At 50.5% G+C, this 24,228-nt stretch overlaps 1 protein-coding gene across 1 annotated transcript in view; it reads left to right on the top strand.

Annotated features, from left to right (window-relative positions):
• Positions 1–5,347: 5,347 nt before the first annotated feature.
• The window catches only part of PLCG2 (phospholipase C gamma 2), a 146,280-nt gene continuing 127,399 nt past the window's right edge, over positions 5,348–24,228 (top strand). The window contains exons 1-2 of the mRNA XM_004280106.4: positions 5,348–5,464; positions 11,187–11,425. Coding sequence (XP_004280154.1) covers positions 11,233–11,425 — 193 coding nt within the window. The 5' untranslated portion in view covers positions 5,348–5,464; positions 11,187–11,232. The remainder of the gene's footprint in view (positions 5,465–11,186; positions 11,426–24,228) is intronic.

The raw sequence follows: 24,228 nt of genomic DNA, 5'->3' as shown, positions 1-24,228 counted from the left end.
TTAGCATCGGTAATCATCAGGGAAATGCAAATGAAAACCATAGTGAGGTATAACCTTATACCTGTTATAATGGCTCTCACCAAAAAACCAAAAGGAAACAAGCGTTGGAGAGAAAGTGGAGAAGTTGGAACGCTTGTGCACTGTTGGTGGGAATGTAAAATGGTGCAGCAGCTATGAAAAACATTGGAGCTTCCCCCAAATTTTAAAATAGAACTACCATATGATCCAGCCATCCCCCTTCTGGGTGTATATCCCAAAGAATTGAAAGCAGTATCGTGAAGAGGTATCTGGACTCCCATGTTTGTTGCAGCATTATTCACAATAGCCAAGATATGGAAACAATCTAAACTTCTATGGATGCCTGAATGAATAAAGAAAACGTCGTGTATAAATACAATGGAATGTTATTTACCCTCTAAAAAGAAGGAAATTCTATTGTTTGCGACAACATGGAGGACATTATGCTAAATGAAATAAGCCAGACACAGAAGGAAAAACACTGCTTGGTTCTTCTCACACGAGCCACCTAAAATAGTCAAACTTATAGAAACAGAGCCTAGAATGACGGTTGCCAGGGGCTGGGAAGAGGGGGAAACGGAGAGTTGTTCAATGTATCTAAAGTTTCTGTTTTACAAGATGAGTAAGTTCTGGGTTAACAGTACTGTATTTTACACTTGAAAACTTGTTGAGGGACTTCCCTGGTGGTCCAGTGGTAAAGAATCTGCCTTGCAATACAGGAAACGCGGGTTTGATCCCTGGTCAGGGGACTGAGATCCCACATGCCGTGGGGCAACTAAGCCCGCGTGCCACAACTACGGAGCTCGCGAGCCTCAACTAGCGCACGCGTGCCGCAAACTGCAGAGCCCACGCACTCTGGAACCCGTGCACCACAACTACAGAGCCTATGCGCCCTGGAGCCTGTGCACCACGACTAGAGAAGAGAAAACTCACACACCACAACTAGAGAGAAACCCGCGCACCACAACGAAGAGCCAGCGTGCTGCAACTAAGACCCGACGCGTCCTAGAATGAATAAATAAATAAACAAAAAATAAATCTTAAAAAAAAAAAACTTGTTGAGAGGGCAGGTGTCATGTGGTGTTCTTACCACATATACACATGCAAATACAACAACACAAAAAATAACAACAATAACAAAAGGATACAAGAAACTTGAAGGTGATGGGTGTTTATTGCCCTGATTGCAGTGACGGTTTCTCAGGTGTATGCATATGTCCTAATTCATCAGCTTCTGTGCTTTCATTGTGCACAGTTTAGTACCAATTATACCTCAGGAAAGCTGAAAAAAAATAGGGGGGTCTGACTGCCCCCCCATGCAGAAACTTCTAGATTGAGCCTAACCCTGACCAGGTCTGGAAGCCAGTTCTGGGTGGTACTTCCTCTCACAGACGCCTGCCAGCCAGCAGCTGGGACTCAGCTTGTCCCCAGGGGACATGCACTTCTCTGAACAATATCAGGAAAGGAAACCAAACTCAAAACCTCTCGGGGTTTTCTGGTTGTTTTTGGCTGTTGGGTGGAGGGAGGAGGTTGGCAAGGCCCTGGGGCAGCGTGGTGGACCTCAGCCTGGCCGCTGCCGTGCGTGACCGGGAGAGGACGGCCAGGTTCAGAAGAGCCACTATCTAATAATGATTATTATAATGAGCAGCTGCTACTTTATTGAAGACTGCATTGTGCTAAGCTGTGTTAGCCATTAATTCTTTTCTCTTTTAATTTTCTTTTCAATTTAGTTATTTTTGGTTGTGTTGGGTCTTCGTTGCTGTGCGTGGGCTTTCTCTAGTTGTGGCGAGTGGGGGCTACTATTCGTTGCGGTGCGCAGGCTTCTCACTGCGGTGGCTTCTCTTGTTGTGGAGCATGGGCTCTAGGCGTGTGGGCTTTGGTAGTTGTGGCACGCAGGCTCTGTAGTTCTGGGTCGCAGGCTCTGGAGCGCAGGCTCAGTAGTTGTGTCTCACGGGCTCTAGAGCTCAGGTTCAGTAGTTGTGGCACACGGGCTTAGTTGCCCTGACGTATGTGGGATCTTCCCGGACCAGGGATCAAACCCGTGTCCCCTACACTGGCAGGCAGATTCTTAACCACTGCACCACCAGGGAAGTCCCAGCCATTAATTCTTTAAACAGCCGTCTAAGGTAGGTGGTTCGTTTTGAACAGCTTTGACAGAGTTCACATCCCATACAATTCACCTATCTAAAGTGTACAGTTCAGGGATTTCCCTGGTGGTCCAGTGGTTAAGATTCCTCGCTCCCAAGGCAGGGGGCATGGGTTCGATCCCCGGTCAGGGAAGATCCGGCATGCCGCATAGCGTGGCCAAAAAAACACAAAAATTTGAAGTATACAGTTCAATGGCTTTTCGTGTATTCACAGAGCTGTGCAACCATCATCATGATCAATTTTAGAACATTTTCATCACTCCACAGAGAAACCCTGTACCTCCTAGTCATCACCTTCCAAGACCCCCATGTCTCCCAGTCCCAGACAACCACTACTCTACTTTCTGTCTCTGTAGATTGCCTATTCTTTATATCCCAAAGGTAGGTCGAATCATGGGGAAATTGGAGGTTCAGAGAGGGTAACTGACCAGCTTAAGGTCACACAGCTAAGGAAGTGGCCATTTGGGACTTGAAACCAGATCTCCCTGTCTTCCAAATCCATACCTTCCCATTGCACCACGGGGCTTTTTCTTCTTCCTCCCAATAACAATACTGAAGATAGTCAGCCCTGATGGTTGAACTATGTTGCCTGTTTTACCCCTCGTCTCATTTAATCCTTATAATCACCCTGGGAGGTAGGACAGTTAATATACCCATTTTGCAGAGAGGGAAACTGAGGCACTGAGGGGGTTGGCTAATGGTCCAATGCACCATGGCTGCTAGCAAATGGAAGAGGGTTATGGGGAAAAACATGTGCATCCCTGAGGACTGGTGAGGGACTCAGAATAGAAAGTCAAGACAATGCTGATTAAAACACAATTTTCTTTCAGGTTATTCCCCCCCTCCCGCTTTTCTTTCTTTTTATATGAAAAGGAAAAGAAAGTTCCCTCCACCCTTTGAGGTCACTTCCTGACCCATTTGTGAATCCATGCGGAGTGGTTACACACTCACTTCTTCCTGCCTGAATGCCTCCTATTAATGCTGGGGACGGGCAGTGGGCCTGTGTGCCCATGGGCTCTGGCCCCAGACAGACTTGGGTTCAAATCCAGCCTCCACCACCCACTGACTTAATGCCCTTGAGCCCTAAAATAGCTAACTCATGACAGGGGGCTCTGCCATATGTATCTGAATACATTGGGTGGCTTCTCCCCCTACCCATTATGCCTTGGAGTAGAAGTGTCATGTCGTGTTTCAGCCCTCCCAGAACCAGGGCTTCCGTCTCAGTGACTTTATTTTGAACAATCAAGTTGGAGTTGGAGAAAAAGAGGCCACGATGAGGAACCCCAGACACTCCCATTCATCGCACTGCATTCCTTTAGCTGTTCAGCTGAGATCGAAAACCAAGGCAAAGAGGAAAAGTAGTTAGAAATACGAAAAAAGCACACTGCCATCTCCTATGACCACCATCTCAAACACAGCAGACATTTTAACTCCCGAAATGCTGTAAGCTCCCAGTCACAGATTAAATGAGAGTTCTTTGAGCTGAAGCGTGTGCTACATGTTCTTCTTTGCTTGCTTGATCCCCAGGGACCAGGGAAAACTCCAGCCAGAATTAGTATCTGTCTGGACAGAGGTTAGGAGCCAAGGCTTCCCACCGTGGTTTCCAAAGCTGATTGCACTTAGTTTCATTTTATCAGCAAGAGATTTAACACGGTTCCCTATACACATGGATTTTGTAATAATAAATTCTAGGGCTTCCCTGGTGGCGCAGTGGTTAAGAATCCACATGCCAATGGAGGGGACACGAGTTCGAGCCCTGGTCCGGGAAGATCCCACATGCCATGGAGCAACTAAGCCCGTGTGCCACAACTACCGAGCCTGCGCTCTAGAGCCCGTGAGCCACAACTAGTGAGCCCACGTGCCACAACTGTTGAAGCCCATGTGCCTAGAGCCCATGCTCCGCAACAAGAGAAGGCACTGCAATGAGAAGCCCGCGCGCCGTGACTAGAGGAAGCCCGCGGGCAGCAACGAAGACCCAATGCAGCCAAAAATAAAGAAAAGAAAAGAAAAGAAAAAAGAAAGAAATTCTACACATATATCGTTGTAACAATATATTATGTACATTAGATAACATGTACCAAAATAGAAATGATAAAAGGATTGATGGAAATAAATATAAATTGAAGTTGTTAAAAAAAAAAGGCAAAGAAATTTAACCCAGATTCAGCCATCATTCCTGGGGAGTTGGCCCCATGATTACACATGGTGTCAAAGATTTCTTTAAAAATTGGTGCAGTAAGTGATCTGTGGGGAATAGCAACTAGTACACCCCGGAGCTAGGAGCAGTGAAAGAAATAAGTCCAGATTGCCTAAAGTCAGTGAATGAGCCCTGTGGCTTTAGGTATTATATTTTCAGCCAGAACGGTATTCATAGATTTAAAAAATGCTGTAACTCAAGCGGCTTACGAGTAGAACTGACGTGTCCTGACAGCTCTGTAGGTGACTGGAAAGCTGGCTACAGTCACAACGGACTGTCGGCAAAGATGCATATGAAAGGTTTGAATAAAATTGCTTCATGAAACAGGAAAGTGTAAAAAGCAATATTTCTCTTAAAGAATATCTTACATCATACAATACGTGACTTGAGGTAGGCTTGGTGTAGCCAGATGAATCAACTAAATACCGTCATTAGGCATTTGACCATGTCGTCTATATGCTTAGAAGTTTATAAAGTGAGCCATAAAAAATAATCTCACTGGGAAAATGGGAGATCAGTTCCCTAGTATTCTAAGTTCCGTACAACAGACTTTTGGGGCCGGCACTATTGTGATCATGTCTGACGGATGAGAAAGCTGAGCTGAGGGTATTTACGTGGCTTGCCCCAGGTAGTAAGAGGCGGTCACCAGCGCAGCCTCAGTAACGATTTCAAATTAGGGCCATGACCTGCCAATTCCCGTTGATTATATTAAATGCATGTAAAACACGTGTGTGCAGTAGGAGCTCCATAAAAGCTAGTCTATCTGGAAGTTTTCTCTCCACCTTGCAAGTGAGGAGGGGCAGGTCGATCCCCTCCCCCTGCCTCAGTTTCTTTCTCGGCCCACGGAGGCGGGGTCCCAGGCCTGGTCCGCCCCCAGGGAGGACGCGGCGCCGGGGGTGCCCTGAGCTGCGGGCCGGGGGTGGGGCGGGCCGGGGCGCGGGGGGCGGCCCCGGAGGAGTCACGTGGCGCGCGGCCGCGGCCGAAGCAGAAGTAACGGCGCCCGCGTCGGAGGGCGTGCGCGGCAGGGAGTGCCCACAGCCAGGACGGCGGGCGGCTGCGCGCGGGACCCCAGAGCCGGGACCCGCAGCGGGGGCGCGGCCAGGTGAGTGGCCCGGCCGGGTGCGAGCGCCCGCGGGCGCCCGCGGAACCCGCGCTCGGGGAGCGGCGTCCAGGGGGGACCTGTGCCCGGGCGCTGCCGGTGCTGGCAGGGGTGGGGCACGCCGTCGGGGCCCCCGCCCGCTGTGCCCGGGGCCGGCGCGGAGACGGCGGGGGTCCGGGCTTCGTCGCCGGCCACTTCCTCACTCTGGGCCGGCGCCACTTCGTCGGTTGGTGTCCTGGGTCCGTCCGGCTTTGAATGAGAGCCTGGAGGAAGCGGCGCGGCTTGCGGTCTGGGGTTCGTGCGAGCGCTGGTGGTGTAGGCTCCGGTGGCCGGGGGGGCGGGCGTGTCTCCTGACCACCTCTGTGCCCAGGGCTTGTTGATTCCAGGCGCAGCCCTTCGCCCTGAGAAATAGAGCTTTCGGGGGATTCAAGATTCCGTCTCCCCCCGCAATAGTTGTACGGATCATTATGTGCGTCTCTGAGTTTTCCTGGTTATGTTGTGGAACCCCAAAGAGGTCGTTACCCCCATAGCGGAAGAATTCGCGGGAAAGATGTGTCCAGTTTCGATGGGGGGCGGGGGGCGCTTGGCGCCTGGATTCCAGAGGGGGCCCGGGAGGGGCTCTTGTAGCACCCTGATCTTGAACTAGAGTGAGAAAGTATGGAGGGGGGTGGCACGCGCATGGGAAACAGGTGGCCTTGTCAGTCAGTGTAATTAGAATTTCTGTTCCAGCTGTGTAACCTTGGGCAAGTTGAAGAGTCTCTGAGCCTCAGTTTCTTCCCCTGGGTACTTGGGCCACCCAGGCCTCCATTCCAGGGCTGTGTGGAGAATTGGGGCTTATCTGCCACTTCTTCACCCTATGCTTAAGGGCCCTGCGTTGGGGCTCGGACCATAATCCTTAGCTACAGTCTTTCAGGGAGTCTTAATTTAGGGGTTCCTGGCCGCCTCAGGCAGTTACCCTTATTACAAAGATATGAATGCCCCGTGTGTACCAGCTCAGGACGATCCTCACTGCAGGTTTCCTTGATGCTGAAATGGCCTAATCATGCTGCAGCCCTCCCCCCTCCCTCTCCCTCTACCTGGAGCCTGTGAAACTCCTCTGGAAGAGGCCAAGCCAGGAACCCCATAAAGAGCCCTTTGGCTGAGTGGAGTTGATGGAAAATTGCGGGTGAGGAAATTTTTGAAAGCACGTCTTCATTTGGAAAACACTTAAAAACACAGAGCAGAAAATCTCATCCATTATGTTAGCACTTAAATCAGTAAAAAGTCAGGTCAGACCCTTTGCCTTCTCCCGCTCTCCAAAAGTAACCACTCCTCCTGGGTTTATAAGCAGACAGCCTTTTAAAAAATGTAATTATATTTATGCTTTTTAGTTTGCAACTCTTCTTTCATCCACCTCACGAATCTTTCCAGATCAAATTGCGTGTAAATCTTCCTCATTCTTTCCAACAGCTACTGAGCATTCTTTAATGTGTGTGTCCCATCATTTAAGGGACCACCCCCATTCGCGAGCTGTTGAATTGTTTCTTGTTTTTTTTTCTCTTTCTATTACAAATGATGCTTCTGTGACTATTTTTGTGTGTGTTTCTGCACCGCACTGGATCAAAGCATATACCTGTTTTACATTTTAGTAGGTGCTCACAGGTTGCCCTAAAAAAAAAAAAGTTGAAGTAATGCACATTCCTATCTGCCCCAGCTGACACTGCTTTGTTCCTCCAATGAAAATATGTATCGCTTTAGCCGCATAGCACAGGGATATCAGCCCGGTGCTTTGTGACCACCTAGAGGAGTGGGATAGGGAGGGTGGGAGGGAGGGAGACGCAAGAGGGAAGAGATATGGGAACATATGTATATGTATAACTGATTCACTTTGTTATAAAGCAGAAACTAACACACCATTGTAAAGCAATTATACCCCAATAAAGATTAAAAAAAAAAAAAAAGACAACCAACAAGGACTTACTGTATAGCGCAAGGAACTATACTCAATATCTTGTAATAACCTATAATGGAAAAGAATCTCAGAAAGTATATACATATATATATATATATAAGTGAATCACTTTGTGGTACACCTACAACTAACACAACACTGTAAGTCAACTATACTTCAATAAAAAAATTTTTTTAAGTATAAAAAAAAAGAAAATATGTATCGCTTTGTTGCTGCAGGGTGGGTGTGAGATGCAGCAGTAACATCCCTCAGGCTGTAGGATGGGCTGTTACCTCTCAGGGATGCGACTGTAGCAAAGCCTAACAGAATTGTTTCGTGGGATTTTGCATGAAATTCTGTGCTTCTCTTAACGTGTGCAGAGAGCACTGAAGAGAACTCCCCTGCTTCCTGGTTCTGGGTCCTTGTATCCCAGAAGTTTATTTTTTATTTTATTTTTAATTTTTTTTTGGAGTATAGTTGATTTAAAATGTTGTGTTTCTGCTGTACAGCAAGGTGAATCAGTTACACATATACATATATCCACTCTCCTTTAGATTCTTTTCCCATATAGGTCATTACAGAGTAATGAGAAGAGTTCCCTGTGCTATACAGTAAGTCCTTATTAGTTATTTATTTTATATGTAGTGTAGTTTGTATATGGCAATCCCAGTCCCCCAATTTATCCCCCCTCCCTTCCCCTCCCCGCTAACCATAAGTTTTCTACATCTGTGACTCTATTTCTGTTTTGTAAATAAGTTAATTTGTACCATTTTTTTTAGATTCCACATATAAGCAGTATCATAGGATATTTATCTTTCCCAGAAGTTTATTTCGAATAGAAGGACATGAAAAGTAGAATCTTGTTCAATCTCAGCCACATTTGTATTTACACCATAAGTCACTTTTATAAAGTTACCCAGGGAGGATGAGAAACAGGAACAAAAAAGGGATTTCGAGGCTATTTCTTTCTTTTTCTTTTTTTGAAAGCAGAAGCAGAATAGAAATTGCCTGTGATGGCTCGTGCCCTCCCCTGGGGTCAAGGCCTCGGAGACCTCCTTGCCTTAGTTGCTGAGCACTGAACTCTGGAAGGCTGAGTTGGGAGCCGGTGGATTTTGGTGGTTGACTCCAAGGATCTTGTGGCCGTGAGGATGTCTTCCCAGTTCTTGGGGAAGGACGTGAGAGACTTGGTGTTTATGGTTGAATCAATCCCCTGGGTTTCTAAGTGGGAAGTAACCAGAATCCTGGGAAGGTTAAGTCCAAGGCCCTCCCAGAGTCAGAAAGAACTGAGGGCCCTGGTGCTTCCCGGTTGGCTGGTTTACATGGCAGTGTTGTGAGGGGTTGTGTGTTTCCTATTTGTGCTCTGCTACACGTGGGCCTTGAGCCCTGGGAGTGGGGAACTCAGGAGGTGTATGGCTGGGACCTGGTCCAAATCTTGGTTCTGACACTTTGCAGCTGTGTGACCTTGGACAAGTCCTTCGACCTCTCTGCCAAGTTAGTTACTGTCTGACCAGATTCTGCCACCAGATTCTGGATTCCAGAAGGCGGGTGCTGAAGGAGCAGGGGCATGGGATTCAGACCGGGGTTCCGATCCTGATGTCACCATGTGTCTCTGTGACCTTGATCACATGATTTCACCTCCCAGGACTTGAGTTTTCACCTCCGGTATTTCTCATTGAAATAAATGAGATGAACGAGATATGGCAGGTGCAGGCACCTGGGGAGGGCCGATAAAGAGCTAGTTTACCAGGATGAGACTGGCCTCAGGCACCTTGTTCATCCCCTGACCTGGGTTCGAGGGCGGTGAGGCAGGAGGCTCAGGTCAGGCAGAGTTCTTGGCATACCCTGTAGTCCTGCTGCCGGGCCTTTGCTTAAGCCTGTTCCTCTGACTACAACACTGTTCCCTCCCGCTTCATCTTTTTTTAAAGCTTGGATTCAGACGCCGCCTTCCCCCAGAAGCTTCCTATGAGCACTGTCAGTTCCCAGCCTTACCCCAGACTAAGTTGGGGACCCCTTCTTGCTACTCCCTTTATTACCCCCACCCCCATGTCTCTGCTACTGCAGAGTCATTGAGCTGACTGGTCCCTTTCCAAATGGGTGGAGAACAGGTATAATTCATGACCTTATCGCTGGGCTGTCAGCATACCTGGGAGGTGCCTTTGGCTGTGGGTGTGAGGTAGAGGGATGAGGGAGCAAAGGACAGGGCCTGGGCCGCTCCCTGCACCCCTCATTTGCGTAGAAGTCCGCCCTCCATTTCTGTCATAGAGTTGACCCTTGATTAATGTCTTGACCAGCTGGCTGATCAACATGATCAGAGGCCCTGCTAGATGCTGGGGGCTGTACATACACTGTGGCGTCTACTCCTTCCAGAGCCCCTCGAGGGTGGTATTGTTATCCCCATTATACAGCTGGGGAAGCTGAGGCCCTGATTTTGAGCAACTTGGCAAAGAGGCTGTGGGGAGGCTGAGCCAGTGTGGAGGCCCAGACAGCCTTGACTGAACACCGATTTCTCTCCAGAGTAGCAACTGTGGGAGCCTAAAGGGATTTGGAGGAGGGGAGGAGGTAAGAAAGAGACAGGGAACAGTGGATAGTGACAGTAGCAGGAGCTGAATCTGAGGAGCACTGACTTTGCATCTTTGTTTTACGGGCTGAGATATATTATCTGGTTCGATCCTTACAAGAACCTTTGGAGGTTCTTTCATCTGTCATCTTCCCCTTTACAAGGGTGGTAATTCAGCCTGCGGGTGTAAGTGACTTGGGGTAGGGGGCTGTGGTCTGCAAGCCTGAAGTTAAGTCCCTTCTGAGTGAGGGGCGGTGAGTCTTTGGACATTTGGGAGGCAGACTTGGGGGAGGGTTTTTGCAGAGCAGGGGCTGAGGGAGCGACACGATTTCACTCTTGTTCTTAAAGCATCCTTTTGGTTCCTGGTCTGAGAGTGGACTGTAGGGGCTGGAGCAGAAGCAGGGAGACCAGTTAGCAGGCGATCAGAATGACCCAAGTATAAGATCCTTGGAGGGACCAGTGAAGCAGTGAGACTGATTGCATTCTGGGTTTGCCTGTGGATTGGATGTGGGCGTGAGAGAAACCAGACAAGGAAGGCTCTGAGATTTGGGGCGCAAACACCTCTCTGGGAAATGCCAGCTGTGCAGGAGGATGAGGGATCGCCAAGGACACCCCTGGATGTTGAGCGGCACGCCAGGTGCTTCACAGGTGGCTTCCTAACTGTTCTGATGAAACTGAGGCTCACGGAGGTCACGCAGCCTGCCCAGGTCCACACGGTCAGTGGGAACCTACACCACGATTTGAACGTGAGGCTGCTGGGTCCTGCTGTCTTCTGCCCTTTTTGCCCCAGTTCCATGGACACATTCGGAAGGGTTTTTTTTTTTTTTTTTCCTGTTCCCAACTTCACTCGGGAAGTAAAGGGATGGTTGGAAATCTCTTGGCAGGCTGTCAGGGGTGGGGACAGGAGTCAGTCTGGGCTGCTCTGGCTATTCAAATGTTCCACAGCATCAGAGTATGTGGGGAAGGAGTGGTAACAGCCAGGCTGGAGTGATTTGGTTATTTAAAGCCGGGATAGTGGTTGGGTCACTGAGGTCGAGGGCTCCACCCACACCTCACTTCCATTTAAACCTCTGTGTGTCCTGCCTGGGCTCTCTGAGCGGCCAGCAAGTCTCCGCCACTAGAACCTTCTCCCCAAACTCATCCCGATGGGCATGAGACAGGATCTTCACTCTTGAAGTCGAAGCCAAATCCCACTCAGTTAACTAAAAGCAGTTCCCTCCTTTATTCCGCCCTTCCAGCCTCCCTCGTTCTCTCACTCCTTGCCTCCCCCTGGAGCTGGCAACCATGAGCACCACGGTCAATGTGGACGCCCTTCCGGAGTACGAGAAGAGTCAGATCAAGAGGGCCCTGGAGCTGGGCACGGTGATGACGGTGTTCAGCTTCCGCAAGTCCACCCCGGAGCGGAGGACTGTCCAGGTGATCATGGAGACCCAGCAAGTGGCCTGGAGCAAGACGGCCGATAAGATCGAGGGCTTCCGTGAGTACCTCCTCCCCTTCCTGCCCAGACCAGTGGTCACGGCAGTTGTTGTCGGTTTGATACCTTCTGAAAGTGAAAGTGGGGCCGCTCTGTCTGGGTCTCTGAATGGGTTCAGAGCAGGTGGGGGAAGTTAGCCAGGAAACAGCAGGTGAAGGAACAGGAACCTGCGTGGGCCAACTTGGAAATGACATCCAGACAGCTCACCCGGGATGGCAGGGGCTGGGCTCCCTGTCTCACAGCATCGGGGACCATTTGGTTCGAGCTGATGGTCAAGCCGTCTGCCCTTTGAGGGCTTAACTGGCCAGAGCTTGTGGAAACTCATAGCTTGGTAGCCAGACGAGCAGAGTGAGAAGCCTGTGCTTTAGCTCCAGGTGGACAGAGCGCACTGCTGAATGTTCTGTAGCTCTCAAGTGAAGTTCTGGTCCAGGTGGAGGCATCTTCTTCTCCCCATCCTCTTTACATTCGGCAATTGGCTCAGTCCCTAAAGTTTCTAAGACTGTTTTTAACAAACAGAGTTAGGAGACTTAAGCAATTTTCAGTTGCAGAGACTTGTTTAATTTGACTTTTTTATTGGCTACTTTTTAATTGAGGAATTAAAACGTACACTTGGGGGAGAATGAGACGATTCTAAATAAGTGTCTCTTCCCCAGCCCATGTCTTGCTCCAGGGGCAAGCTCATTACCAAGTTCTTTGGTCTTCCAGAAGTATTCTGTGCTCGTGTGACGTGTGCATTGTGTTTCCTACATGAATGGGTACCTACTACGTACACCTCTGCACTTTGATTTCTTTTTTTAATTTAACAATTATCTTGGAGGTGGTTTACTATTGGCCTGTTGAGCTGCCTTTATCTTTCATGGCCACATAGCATTCTGGCTACAGTGTAACAGTTTAACCCCTAGAGACGGACACTTTGGGTCTTTCCGGTCTTTTGTTATTAGCTGCAGTGACTATACTTGGATTCTAGTTTTTTTTTTTTTTTTTTTTGTGATACGTGGGCCTCTCACTGCTGTGGCCTCTCCCGCCGCGGAGCACAGTCTCCGGACGCGCAGGCTCAGCGGCCATGGCTCACGGGCCCAGCTGCTCCGCGGCACGTGGGATCTTCCCGGACCGGGGCACGAACCCGTGTCCCCTGCATCGGCAGGCGGACTCTCAACCACTGCGCCACCAGGGAAGCCCGGATTCTAGTTTTTAAAAAAATTTTTTGGTAACAGATTTATGGAGATACAGTTCACATACCATATAATTCATCCATTTAAAATGAACAGTGTATTCTGATATGTGCAACCACTACCACAATTTTCATCACGCCAAAAAGAAACCCTGTACCTTTTAGCCATCCCTCTGTTCCTCATCCACCTCTCCTGCCCTAAGTAATCATTAATCTCCTTTCTATCTCTATAGAGGTCCCTGTTCTGGAGATTTCCTCTAAAAGGAACCATATAGTATCTGGCCTTTTGTGACCGGCTGCTTTTACTTAACACAATGTTTCCCAGTGTTTTCAAGGTTCGTCCACGTTGCGGTGTGTCTCAATACGTCCCTCCTTTATGTGGCTGAGTAATATTCCACTGCATAGATATTCCACAGTTTGTTGATCCATCATTTGTTGGTGGACATTTGGGTTGTTTACACTTTCTGGCTACCATGAACCCTGCTGCTGTGAGCATTCATGAGTGATTTTTTTGTATGGCTGTGTGTTTTCATTTCTCTCGGGTATCTGTCTGGGAGTAGCATTGCTCCTAGGTCAGTATGGTAGCTTTGTTAATCATTCTAGGAACTGCCAGACTCTTTTCCCAGTTGTGGCACCATTTTACCTTCCCACCAGCTGTGTGTGAGGGTCATCCTTGCGTTATGCTTTCATGCACACGTATTTTGTGTTTACCTGAAGGACAGCTTCCTGTACCTGTTATTTCTGAGTTAAAGGGTACAGGCTATTTTAACTTTGAAAGGACAGTTGGAGAACATCCCACAGAGGCCCACGAGGTGTTGAGGGTACCTCCCGTTCCCCACACCCTCATCCACTCTGCCGTGGGGTTCTGAACTTGGCTGTTCACAGGTGGTCTCTGATAGCTCGGTGCAGTTCTTCGTGTGATTTCTTTTAACATGAGTGAGGTTAAGTAGCTTTCCAAAAGGTTTCTCCTAGCTTTGGAGCCGAGCAGGCCTCCGGTGGCACAGAGCCAGAAGCCCGGCTTTGAAAGTGCCCGTGTCTGGAGGCAGCAAACTCTCCTCCCAGTTTGGTTTGCATTGGCCACACTCCACCTCCCAGGTGGCCCAGAGACCTGTGGCAGCTGGGGCGGGGGTGGGGGCCTGCCTGGGGATGAAAGGGCATGGATGGTAAATACAGGTGTCCTGCACTGAGAGTGGATGGCTGGTCCCTCCTCTTCTGGGGGCTGAACATCGGAAACACCTGGGGGGAGCATTTAAAGATACAGCCTACTGGAACTTTCTCCCGAAAGTTCTGATGGGTGTGAGACAGGATTTTGCCTCTTGAGATCCACACGCTATAGTTCTCCCCACGCATTAACCAAAAGCAGTTCCTCCTCCTCCTTGGAGTGGCTGAGGAGGTCTGTCATTCACCAGGTTGGTTGGGATTCAGTATTTTAATAGGCTCCCCAGGTGATCCTGGTAGCTAGCCAGGTTTGGTAGGTACTGCTCTAGAGACTCCCTCCCTCCCTCCATCCTTCCATCGGTCCATCCACCCTTCCCTCCCTCCCTCCCTCCATCCTTCCTTCCTTCCCTCCTTCCTTTCTTCCACCCATCCTTCCTTCCACCCATCCTTCCTTACCTCCATCCATCTATATTTGAATGCCTGCTCTCCCAGGCACTATTCTAGGTCCTGGAGATACAGCAGGAATTACATTAGACTCCAGTCCTCACGGAGCCTACATTGTTGGATTAGGTACAAGCAGTGTGGAGCTTGACTTCCAGCACATTTGATGAGCTTTGCCATGTGACCGCAGGGCAAGTTACATGCACTTTCTGAGATCTAATTCTCTTATCTGCAGAATGGGAGTAATATTGGTATCCATGCACACGGTTACAGTTGGGCATGAGTAAATGAGTCGATACATCAGAGGGTCGAACATGATGAACGGCACAGGGTAAGCCCTGGACCAGTGGCAACTGCTGCTGTTACTTTTGCCATTGGCTGTTGATGACGAGTGGCATCCAGCTTGTCCGGGGCAGCAGGGTCTTGCTTAGGTGTTTGGACCTCTTCTGGAGAGCAGTAGGGATCCACCGAAGTGTTTTCAGAAGAGGGATGATGTGAACACGTTTGCATTTTTGGACGTGCGCTGGCAAGTCTGTGCGCTATGGCTGTGTCAGTAGTGTTCGTAAAGCAACAGAAAACCCAATTTGGGAGTAAAGAGCTTAGAAAAGGCGCTCCCCTGACCACTTAGAAAGAATAGGCCTTTGGGCCCTAGATGGGGACTCTCAGCACCGCATTTTCAGCCTCCTGACATAGGGGTGTCCTGGGGGGACCCCCCCACAGCTGTAGTGTTGCTTCAGCGGTCCTAGTTAGCGGGATCCTCCAGGTTACTGTGGCGTCTGCAAGGGGCAGGCAAACAGGAGGGAGCACGAGCGTGTGGTCCTGGGGTAATTGGCAAGCAGCCTGTGACCTTTGGACAGCTGTCACAACACCCCTTTCAGGCCTGGCTGAAGGTAGACACCCAGGGGTCCCACTGTGCAAAGCAGCGAGTGGTTCTCAGCGGGGGCAATCCCACCCCCACCCATTCAGGGGCATCTGGCAATGCCTGGAGATACTGTTAGTTGTGATTATTTGGGGGGTAGCTTCTGGTATCTAGTGGATTGGGGCCAGGGGTGCTGCTAAACACCTTACAATGCACAGGACAGTCCCCGCCCCCACCAAAACAAAATGATCCCATATAAAGTGTCGGTGGTGCCAAGGTTAAGAAGCCCTGGTCTAAAGTCACGCGTTTGCTTTGCTTAGAACCGTAAAATGGCACTGGGTATGTTCGGGTTTCTCTTTGGACCCTGTCATGACGGAGCTGTGTCATGTATTCAGCCCATATTTGCTGTCATATTGGGTGCTAACTTCTGCTAAGAGAGAGGAGGAAGGATGGAGTCCCTGCCCTGGAGGGAACAGATGAAGCAACTGGGAATTGCAGGATCGTGTGGTCGGTACACAGTGCAGGTCTGCGCTGGGTACTTGGCGAGGAAGGAAGGCTCTTGTCCCCCTCAGTGGGGATGGGGGGTGGTCGGGAATGGGAGGAGGCCTCATAGCAGAGGAGCTGCTTATGTGGAGAGTTAAGGGAGGGGCTTGTCAGGTGGCCAGCAGGACGCCTGCCCTGAAGTGGGGTCCGTAGGTGCCATTGGATGCAAGTGCGTAGATTTGGGGGTCAGTGATTCGGACAGGGCTTAGCTGGATGGTTCTTCTACTCTATGTGGCCTGGACTGAGGTGGCACTCAACTGGCATGTCACCTGGTCTGAAAGGTTCCAGAACCTTTACTCCCATGTCTGGTGCTGTGGTGGTGATGGCTGGAAGCCTGGACTCAGCTGGAAATGTTGGCTGAGCACCTGCTGCGTGGCAGTCCCAGGGTAGCTGGACTTCTTACATGGTGCCTGGTGTCCCCCCTGGGTGCGTGTCCCAAGAGTCCCAGGCCAAAGCTGCTGGGCTTCTTATGACTTAGCCCGAGAACTCCCAGAAAGTCACGTGCTCAGGTCACCAGGGCCAGCTCAGGTTCAGAGCATGGGAAGTCTCCTCTTGGGGAGGGCGAGGCTTGCACGTCCAGGGCGGGGAAAAGTTGACGGCAGCCACCTTGGAGCCAAGTGACCATGAGAACAGCTGGACTCTGGATCCAGACTTGTAGCTCAACTCCCTGCTTGACCAAATACTAGGTGCTGCGTGATCCAAGGCAGGTTGTTTGACCTCTCTGTGCCTGTTTCCCTGTTGGTCAAGTGAAATGATAATAGTCCCTACCGATAAGATAAGGGTGAGAATCAAATGGATTTTATTATATGTACTTTTTTATTTTTAAAATTATTTTTTAATAAATTTATTTATTTTTGGCTGCGTTGGGTCTTCAGTGCTGCGTGCAGGCTTTCTCTAGTCGCGGCAAGCAGGGGCTCCTCTTCATTGCAGGGCGTGGGCTTCTCACTGTGGTGGCTTCTCTTGTTGGGGAGCACGGGCTCTAGGCGTGCGAGCTTCAGTAGTTGTGGCGCGCGGGCTCAGTAGTTGCGGCGCACAGGCTTAGTTGCTCCGCGGCATGTGGGATCTTCCCGGGCCAGGGCTCAAACCCGTGTCCCCTGCATTGGCAGGCGGATTCTTAACCACTGCACCACCAGGGGAAGTCCTTATGTACTTTTTTATATGCACATGTTTTATCTGTATATAAAAGGTACATATTTTAATGGATGGGAGTCCCAAGGCCTGGCTTCTAATAAAGACGATGGTCTCCAGCCAGACACTCACAAGACGTGGCTGTCATTCTCCCGTTTACTTTCCAAGGCTGATGGGCAAGGTGGTGCCCTGGGTTCCTTCCTGCACTGGCTCCTGAGGCTCTGGATGTCGGGAGGGAGCTCATGCCGGGAAGTGCTGCCTCTCTGGTTTTTCTTTTTTTCCAGGGGCACCAGCTGCGCAGACGCCAGCTGGAAAGGAGCCCGCTTGGGGACCTTTCTGAGTTGAACCTTTGGGGTCCTCTTGCATGTTGTCCATCTGGGAGGCCGGTCTGGAATGCGTCTCAGGAGCCAATGTGATGCCAGCTGTTTGTGGAGTGTGGATGGGGCCAGCTGTGCAATGAGCTGCCTTTGAGGACGTGGAGCATGTCCATTTCGACTGAATGGGCCCTTTATCCTCAAGTTTTCACTTCTGCTTACGCGTGTTTTCTCCGTCTGCTTATTTTTGGCAAGTGGTGGCGGCCCGTGAATGAGGGATTCTCGCAAATAGGAGCTGTTCTGTTTCCCTGGTGTGAGGTCCTTGGCTTGCCTGTGACCCTGTGAACAGGAAGCAGGAATCATCCCCACTTTATTACGAGGAAACCGAGTCCTGGGGAGACTAGGTGACATGCCCAAGGCTACACAGTCAGGAAGGGGCAGAACTACAGTTTGCCTTCGTTCAACCTGCCTTCAGAGTCGCAAGTCTTCTGCTCTGTGTTGCTGTCTCCTCTTACATGATATCAGAGATGTCTGAGTGCTGTATGGGATAGAGAAGCACCCTGCTGGGGACCTAAGAATGACAGCTTCGTTCAGGTTTCGTTACGACAGGAGGGAAGGCACCGGTTCCTATTCGCGCAGAGGACACGCTCTGCCTGGTGCTGAGGTGCCAGGGGAAGGAGACTCGAGAGGTGCCTGGTTAGCGGGGAGCCAGACATGCCTGCTGGAGACCCCACGGTGGAGACAAGTGCGGACACGGCCAGGGGCGCTGAAATGGGCTCGTCCTGTATCCTGGCTTCTTCTGAAATCCAACCTTGAGCTTCTTACCCATCTTTTTAAAAAAAGTATTTTGCCAAGTTCTTATTTTAACAAAGTGTTTTTCAAACGATGGAGAAATAGGTGTTTTTTTTTTCCACTGGCATCTTCTGTCTAAGAAGAAATCCATTGTCTGAAAGTGGTTCCCAAGCTCTGTCAGTCAAGTGTCCCGTCAGAAATAAGATTACACCAGTGCCCCCAGTGTGTACAAACTTATTTTTCTTTTTAAAGAAAATTTTTTCTTTTTTAATTGAGGTATAGTTGATTTACAATGTTGTGTTAGTTTCAGGTGTACGGCAAAGTGGCTCAGTTATACATATATCTCTTCTTTTTCAGATTCTTTTCCCTTATAGGTTATTACGAAGTATTGAGTATAGTTCCCTGTGCTATAGAGTAGGTCCTTGTTGGTTATCTCTTTTTTTTTTTTTTTTTTTTTTGCGGTACGCGGGCCTCTCACTGTTGTGGCCTCTCCCATTGCGGAGCACAGGCTCCGGACGCACAGGCTCAGTGGCCATGGCTCATGGGCCCAGCCGCTCCGCGGCATGTGGGATCTTCCCGGACCGGGGCACGAACCCGTGTCCCCTGCATCGGCAGGCAGACTCTCAACCACTGCACCACCAGGGAAGCCCTATCTCTTTTATATATAGTAGTGTGTATATGTTAGTCCCAAACTTCTAATTTGTCCCTTGCCCCTTTTCCCCTTTGGTGACCATAAGTTTGTTTTCTGTGTCTGTGAGTGTGTTTCTGTTTTGTATATAAGATCATTTGTATCTTTTTTTTTTTTTTTTTTAAGATTCCGCATATAAGTAATATCCTATGGTATTTGTGTTTCTCTGTTTGGCTTACTTCACTTAGTATGATAATCTCTAGGTCTATCTGTCTTGTTACACATGGCATTATTTCATTCTTATGGTTGAGTAATATTCCATTTTGTGTGTGTGTGTGTGTGTGTGTGTGTGTGTGTGTACATACAATTTTTGATTATAGATGTGCAGTTATGGTAACAGCACAGGCTCTGGAGCCCGAGTGCCTGCCTTCAGATCCCAGCCCTGCCTCTTCACTGGAGGGTGACCTTGGACCATTCATGTCACCTCTCTGTGCCTCTTTTCCAAGTCTGTAAAATGAGAATAGTAAAAGAACCTGTCTCCTAAGGCTTTTGTGAGGATTAAATGAAGTAATACATGTAACCTGCTTTCAGCAGTGCTGGGCACAGAGGAGGTAGGTGCTCAGGCATCTGCTGCTCTTGTCCGCCTCCGACGTGAAGGGAAGTGGCATTGTGGAAAGGATGACGTGAATATGAGAACTTGCATTTATGTGACGAGATCCTTGTTTCTTTCCTGCACCCGAATGGGTTGTCCTCCTCCTCTTCTGGGGTGCGGATTCCCTAGGGCAGAGCCTGCTGGTGTGAGAAATAGAGCTCTTGTTTTCATTCCTGACATTGATGGAGACCTGCCTGTATGCTGGTCAGTGGAGGAATTGGTTTCTGTGTTCAAGGGCTGTCTTCTGCCCTGGATGACCATCACTTGGTGTGATGAGAATTCAGCCGTCTGTTGGTTTAGCAAACACTCAGAGGGCTTGGTGTGTGTCGGGCGTGGTGCTCAAACCTGGGGACAGCGTGGTGAGCGGGACAGTGTGGACCCCCAGAGGCGCTTACAGTGCCACGGGAAAGGCAGAAAAAGCCAGGCTAATCACCCAGTCATTCTGGATCGTGTTGGGTGCTAAGAAAGGAAGAAGCAGGGCACCTTGGCAAAGAGTCACCGGTGAAGAGCGCTGTTTTAGGAGGCCACGCCTCAGGGGAGCATTTCCATGGAGGTGACATTTGAGCTGAGAACTTGAAAGGTGATAAGGGAGCCATGAGAAGCTCTAAGGGGAGAGCATTCTGGGCAGAGGGCACAGCAATAAAGCTTCTGTATTAGTCAGGTTAGCCTAACAGCCGTGACAAGTGATTTCTTGATCTCATGCAAGTTTCTCGCTCAGGTCATGGTCTAGTGGGATTGGGGGGTGGGGCTCTGCTGTCTGGTGGTACCACTGTCCCCTCAGGCATCTGAGGCCACTGCAGGGTCTTCTCTTCGGCCAGCATGTGGTGGAAGAGGAAGAGTGGGGGATGGCTTAGGAGGTGTTAGGGGTCATTTCTGGAACTGATGTGCCTCTTCCCTCCCATCTTCCATTGACCAGAACTTGGCATGTGACTGGCTACAAAGGATGCTGGGAAACGTGGCCCAGTTGTGTGCCAGGAAGAATGGGAAAGGGGCTTGTCAGGTGTCCCCCAGGCTCTTCCACGGCCCCTAATTTTGGAAGATGCAGAGGTGGCTGTAGGAGCCCCACTGATGGCCAGAGAATAGAATGATTGCAGTGATTTAGGGATTCTTGCAGGAATTCAGGGAAATGAAGAGCCTTTGCACTGGGCCTCCTGGGAAGGGGAGGTGATGGCACTGAGGACTCTCCCATCCCATCTGTGACAAGAGCTGCTGGTGGTGACGTTTCTCCATAGATGGGCTTTGTCGGCCGTCTTAGGTTTCCTCATAGTCATGGCTAGACCCTCCCCAGCAAAGCTCTCCACTTTGACAGTGTCGGCCCATCAGTGAAGGCTTTGGGTCCCAGCCTCCCAACGATGGATGCCTCTGATTGGCTGGGTCTTCTGAGCCCGTGCTCGGGGGTTGGCTGCCCTTGAGACCAGTGTCATCTCCGGTCAGCTTTGGTGTGGAGGGTGGGTTAGACGGGTCTCCTGCTAGAGAACATGGTCTGGCTTCTTCAGGACTCTGGGCAGAGATGGGTCCCTGTTATGGGTGAATTGTGTCTCCCTTCCAAATTCATGTGTTGAAGCTCTAATCCCCAGGACCTCAGAAGGCGACCTTATTTGGAAATAGGGTCTTTGCAGATGTAATTAGTTAAGATGAGGTCATGCTGGCACACGAATGGGCCCCTAATCCCATATGACTGGTGTCCTTATAAGAAGAGGGCGTGCACACACACACACACACACACACACACACACACACACACGACGATGCCTCTGTAAGCTCGGGAACACTGAGGGTTGCCGACATCCTGGGAAGCCAGGAGGGAATCAGGGAACCGATTCCCTCTCACAGCCACAGAAGGAGCCACCCTGCCAACACCTTGATCTGAACCGGGAGACAGTACATTTCTGTTGTTGAAGCCACCCAGTTGGGGGTGTTTCGCTACAGCATCCCTAGCAGACTAACACACTCCCCTTTGAAAGGAGCCCGAGGGGCAGGGAGGTGAACCCAGCGGCTGATGTATCCACGTGGCCGCAGATAATATGGACAAGCTGGAGTTTGTTGTAAAGGAATTTGAGAGCCCTTGCTTTATTCCAAGTGTCATCTCAGTTCCTGGCTGCATTGGTCTTGGCTGTGAGGGTGTGAGAGGCAGTGTTGTATGCTGGTTAAACGTGGGGACTGGAGCCAGCCTGCTTGGGTTTGAGTCCCAAGTCTGTGGCTTGGGCAAGAGACTTCCCTCTCTGTGCCTCTGTTTCCTCACCTGTAAAATGGGAAGAATGACAGTACCCACCTTATAGGGTCTTCAGGAGGATCAGATGAGCTCCTGAAGGTAAATCACTTAGAAAGGTAGGGGAAGCGCTATGTGAGGTTTGCTCTCGTTACCATGGCTCAGGCTTCTCGCCCGTCTCTTGGAAGTACATCCCTTGAATCCTCTCCTAGTAACCAAGCCTCCCCTTTGGAGGACGCTGTGCATGTCTGGTTAGTTGTGGTCCATCCAGTTCCCTGTGCTCCCAATGGCTGTGGAGGTGTGGACAGGACTCTCTTTCGGTCTGGCTTTTGGGGATCTCGGTGTCCCAGCCCAGAAGTCCATCTGGCCGTTGGGGAGGAGAGGACAGGAGAGAGGGGCAGCTGCAGTGTGGACACATCTGAAGCCAGAGGGCCGGCACAGGGAGCGTCTGTGCTGTAGTGCCAAGCCCTGGGAGGCATACGTGTTCCCGCTTCACGCAATTAGAGGGTCCCCGACAGTGGGTGCAGGTTGGATCTCTTACGCATGTCTGACTAGGGGAGGGAGCTATTAAAAGGCAGCCCCTGGTGAATCCTGTAGGAAAGAAAATAATCTGCCTCCCCCTCCACCCTCCCCAGCCCACCCTCACCCCTACCCCCGTCTGTCTTCGCTGTAAACGAACATTTTTCCACGTCAGGCGGGCGAAGTGACACGTCTTGTTTTGCCTTGGAAGAGACCTGAGTGCTGTGCACCTTGAGGTTGAAGCCAGAAATCCTGGTGTTGACTTTTCCTGCCCCCGGCAATGCCTGACCCCAGAGCCAGGCCCTCGGTGCCTGTCACCCCACACACTGTGAGCTCCGGGAGGCTGGGGCCCACGGCTTCTGATCACCAGGGAGGCATCCCAGCACCTGGCCCACACCTGACCCGCAGTGGGTGCTTCTCAGAGACGTGGTCAGCAGATAGATCCAGGAAACCACCCCTGGCTGCCCTCTCAGCCTCTGTCCCCTTCTCTCTCCCCAGAGGTGGCAGCGTCTGGGGTTAGGATAGGACAGCTCTGTGACAGCTTCTCTAACCACACTTGATGCTTCTGGCCTGGGCCTGTGCTTGCCTCAGTCTCCTCATGCATGAGATGGGTAATGAATGGCTGGGCTACCCTGTAGGATGGTAGTGAGGATTACATTTGTAAGTGCCTCTGACACGCATGGTAGGTACCTGACAGAGCTTGTGTGTGCCGCATCTGTGTGTGCCTGGGGGCGCTGGGGGCGGCCGTCGTGTAGCCCACCCATGTAGAGGCCCCTCCTGACGCGTGTGGGTAGGGGTCCTACAGGGTTAAGGTCCCTTGGGTTTGAGCCTGGCCATCAGCGGGCAGCCCAGCTCCCTGCCTTTCTCCCTCCGCAAGTCCAGGGAGGCCGGGAGTTGGAGGAGGAGCGTCCACAGGGCAGCGGTGAAGTTTCGTAAACAGAATCGGTGCTGATGCCACTTTAGAGCAGGAGGGCCTCTTGCACCCTCCTGGCACAGTAGGGAGAAGCTGTAAGATGCTTTCATCTTACACGAGGTGTGCCGGTGGCCATGGTTGGGAGTGAGTTTTGAGGGGTAAAGTGTGTGTGAAGGACTCTGTTCTGAGAAGGAAGAGCCTGGGAACTTGCTGATCAGTAGAATGGAAACTAGCAGTTAGAGTCAGCAGCGCACAGTCGAGAGCGATATGGCCGGAGGAGGCCTCCAGGACTCACAGGGGCAGACGCACCTCAGGACTGGGGGCCCGCCGGGGGCTCCCTGCCTCAGCTTCTCAGTCCGATTGGATCTCACCGGCCAGGTGTCACCTGCCTGCCATGCCTGGCCACTCCAGGCCACTCCTGGCCTGCTGCCAGCCTCTGCTGGTGGGAGCAGGGACCTGGCCGGGGGAGGACCGATGTCCCTGGGGAGGCAAGAAGGGCCTGAGCTGGGGTGGCCGATGGTGAAAGTTACACCCATCTCCTGTTGAAGACAGCTCCCAGCAAGGTCCCTCTGACGTGGTTTTATTTCCCCCTAATTAAACGGCTCTTACTTTGTTTTTCTTGAAGAAGTCGCATGTGTCCATTAGTAGAAATATATATATATATATTTTTGCGGTACGCGGGCCTCTCACTGTTGTGGCCTCTCCCGTTGCGGAGCAGAGGCTCCGGAGGCGCAGGCTCAGCGGCCGTGGCCCACGGGCCCAGCCGCTCCGCGGCATGTGTGATCTTCCCGGACCAGGGCACGAACGTGTGTCCCCTGCATCGGCAGGCGGACTCTCAACCACTGCGCCACCAGGGAAGCCCCTAGTAGAAAGATTTTTAACTTTGGTGAGGATTACGAACTCTTCGCCACCCCCAACCCAGAGGGATGCGAGTTCACACTTGGTGTAACCCTTCCAGATTTTTTTTTTTTGCAAGACACAGTTACATTTTTACAAAACATAATCCTTTCATAATACTCTTTAGTAATATGCATTTTTCATTTTGTGCTATATTGTGACCACCTTCTTCTCTTTATGAGTTATTTGAAATGTTGAGATTGGTGTAGAGACAAAGATGACAAACGCCTGTGTACTTAAGAGCATGTCCTCTAGGGTCTGACTGCCTGGGTTCAGATCTTGGCTCTGTCACTTACAACGTTTGTGACCATGGACAAGTTTTTTAGCTTCTCATTTTCCCATCTATAAAATGGGGTAATAGTAATGCCTTCCTCACCGCATTCTCATGAGGATTAGGAGAGCTAGCTAGCACACTTTGGGCCTCACGGACGGCTCAGAGCACTCAGTAAGAGTTAGCTGCTGCTATTACGACCACTGTTACTACGACTACTGCTATTATTATTATTATTATTTCTATCTATTCTGGGGATAAACCACCCTGCCCCCCAGCCCAGTATTCACATCCTAATCCTCAGAACCTGT

This window comes from Orcinus orca, chromosome 20 (genome assembly GCF_937001465.1).
Source record: "Orcinus orca chromosome 20, mOrcOrc1.1, whole genome shotgun sequence".
In the NCBI taxonomy this organism is placed as follows: Eukaryota; Metazoa; Chordata; class Mammalia; order Artiodactyla; family Delphinidae; genus Orcinus; species Orcinus orca.
The sequence above is the reverse complement of the archived record's forward strand: the minus strand, read 5'-3'. Positions and strand labels throughout refer to the sequence as shown.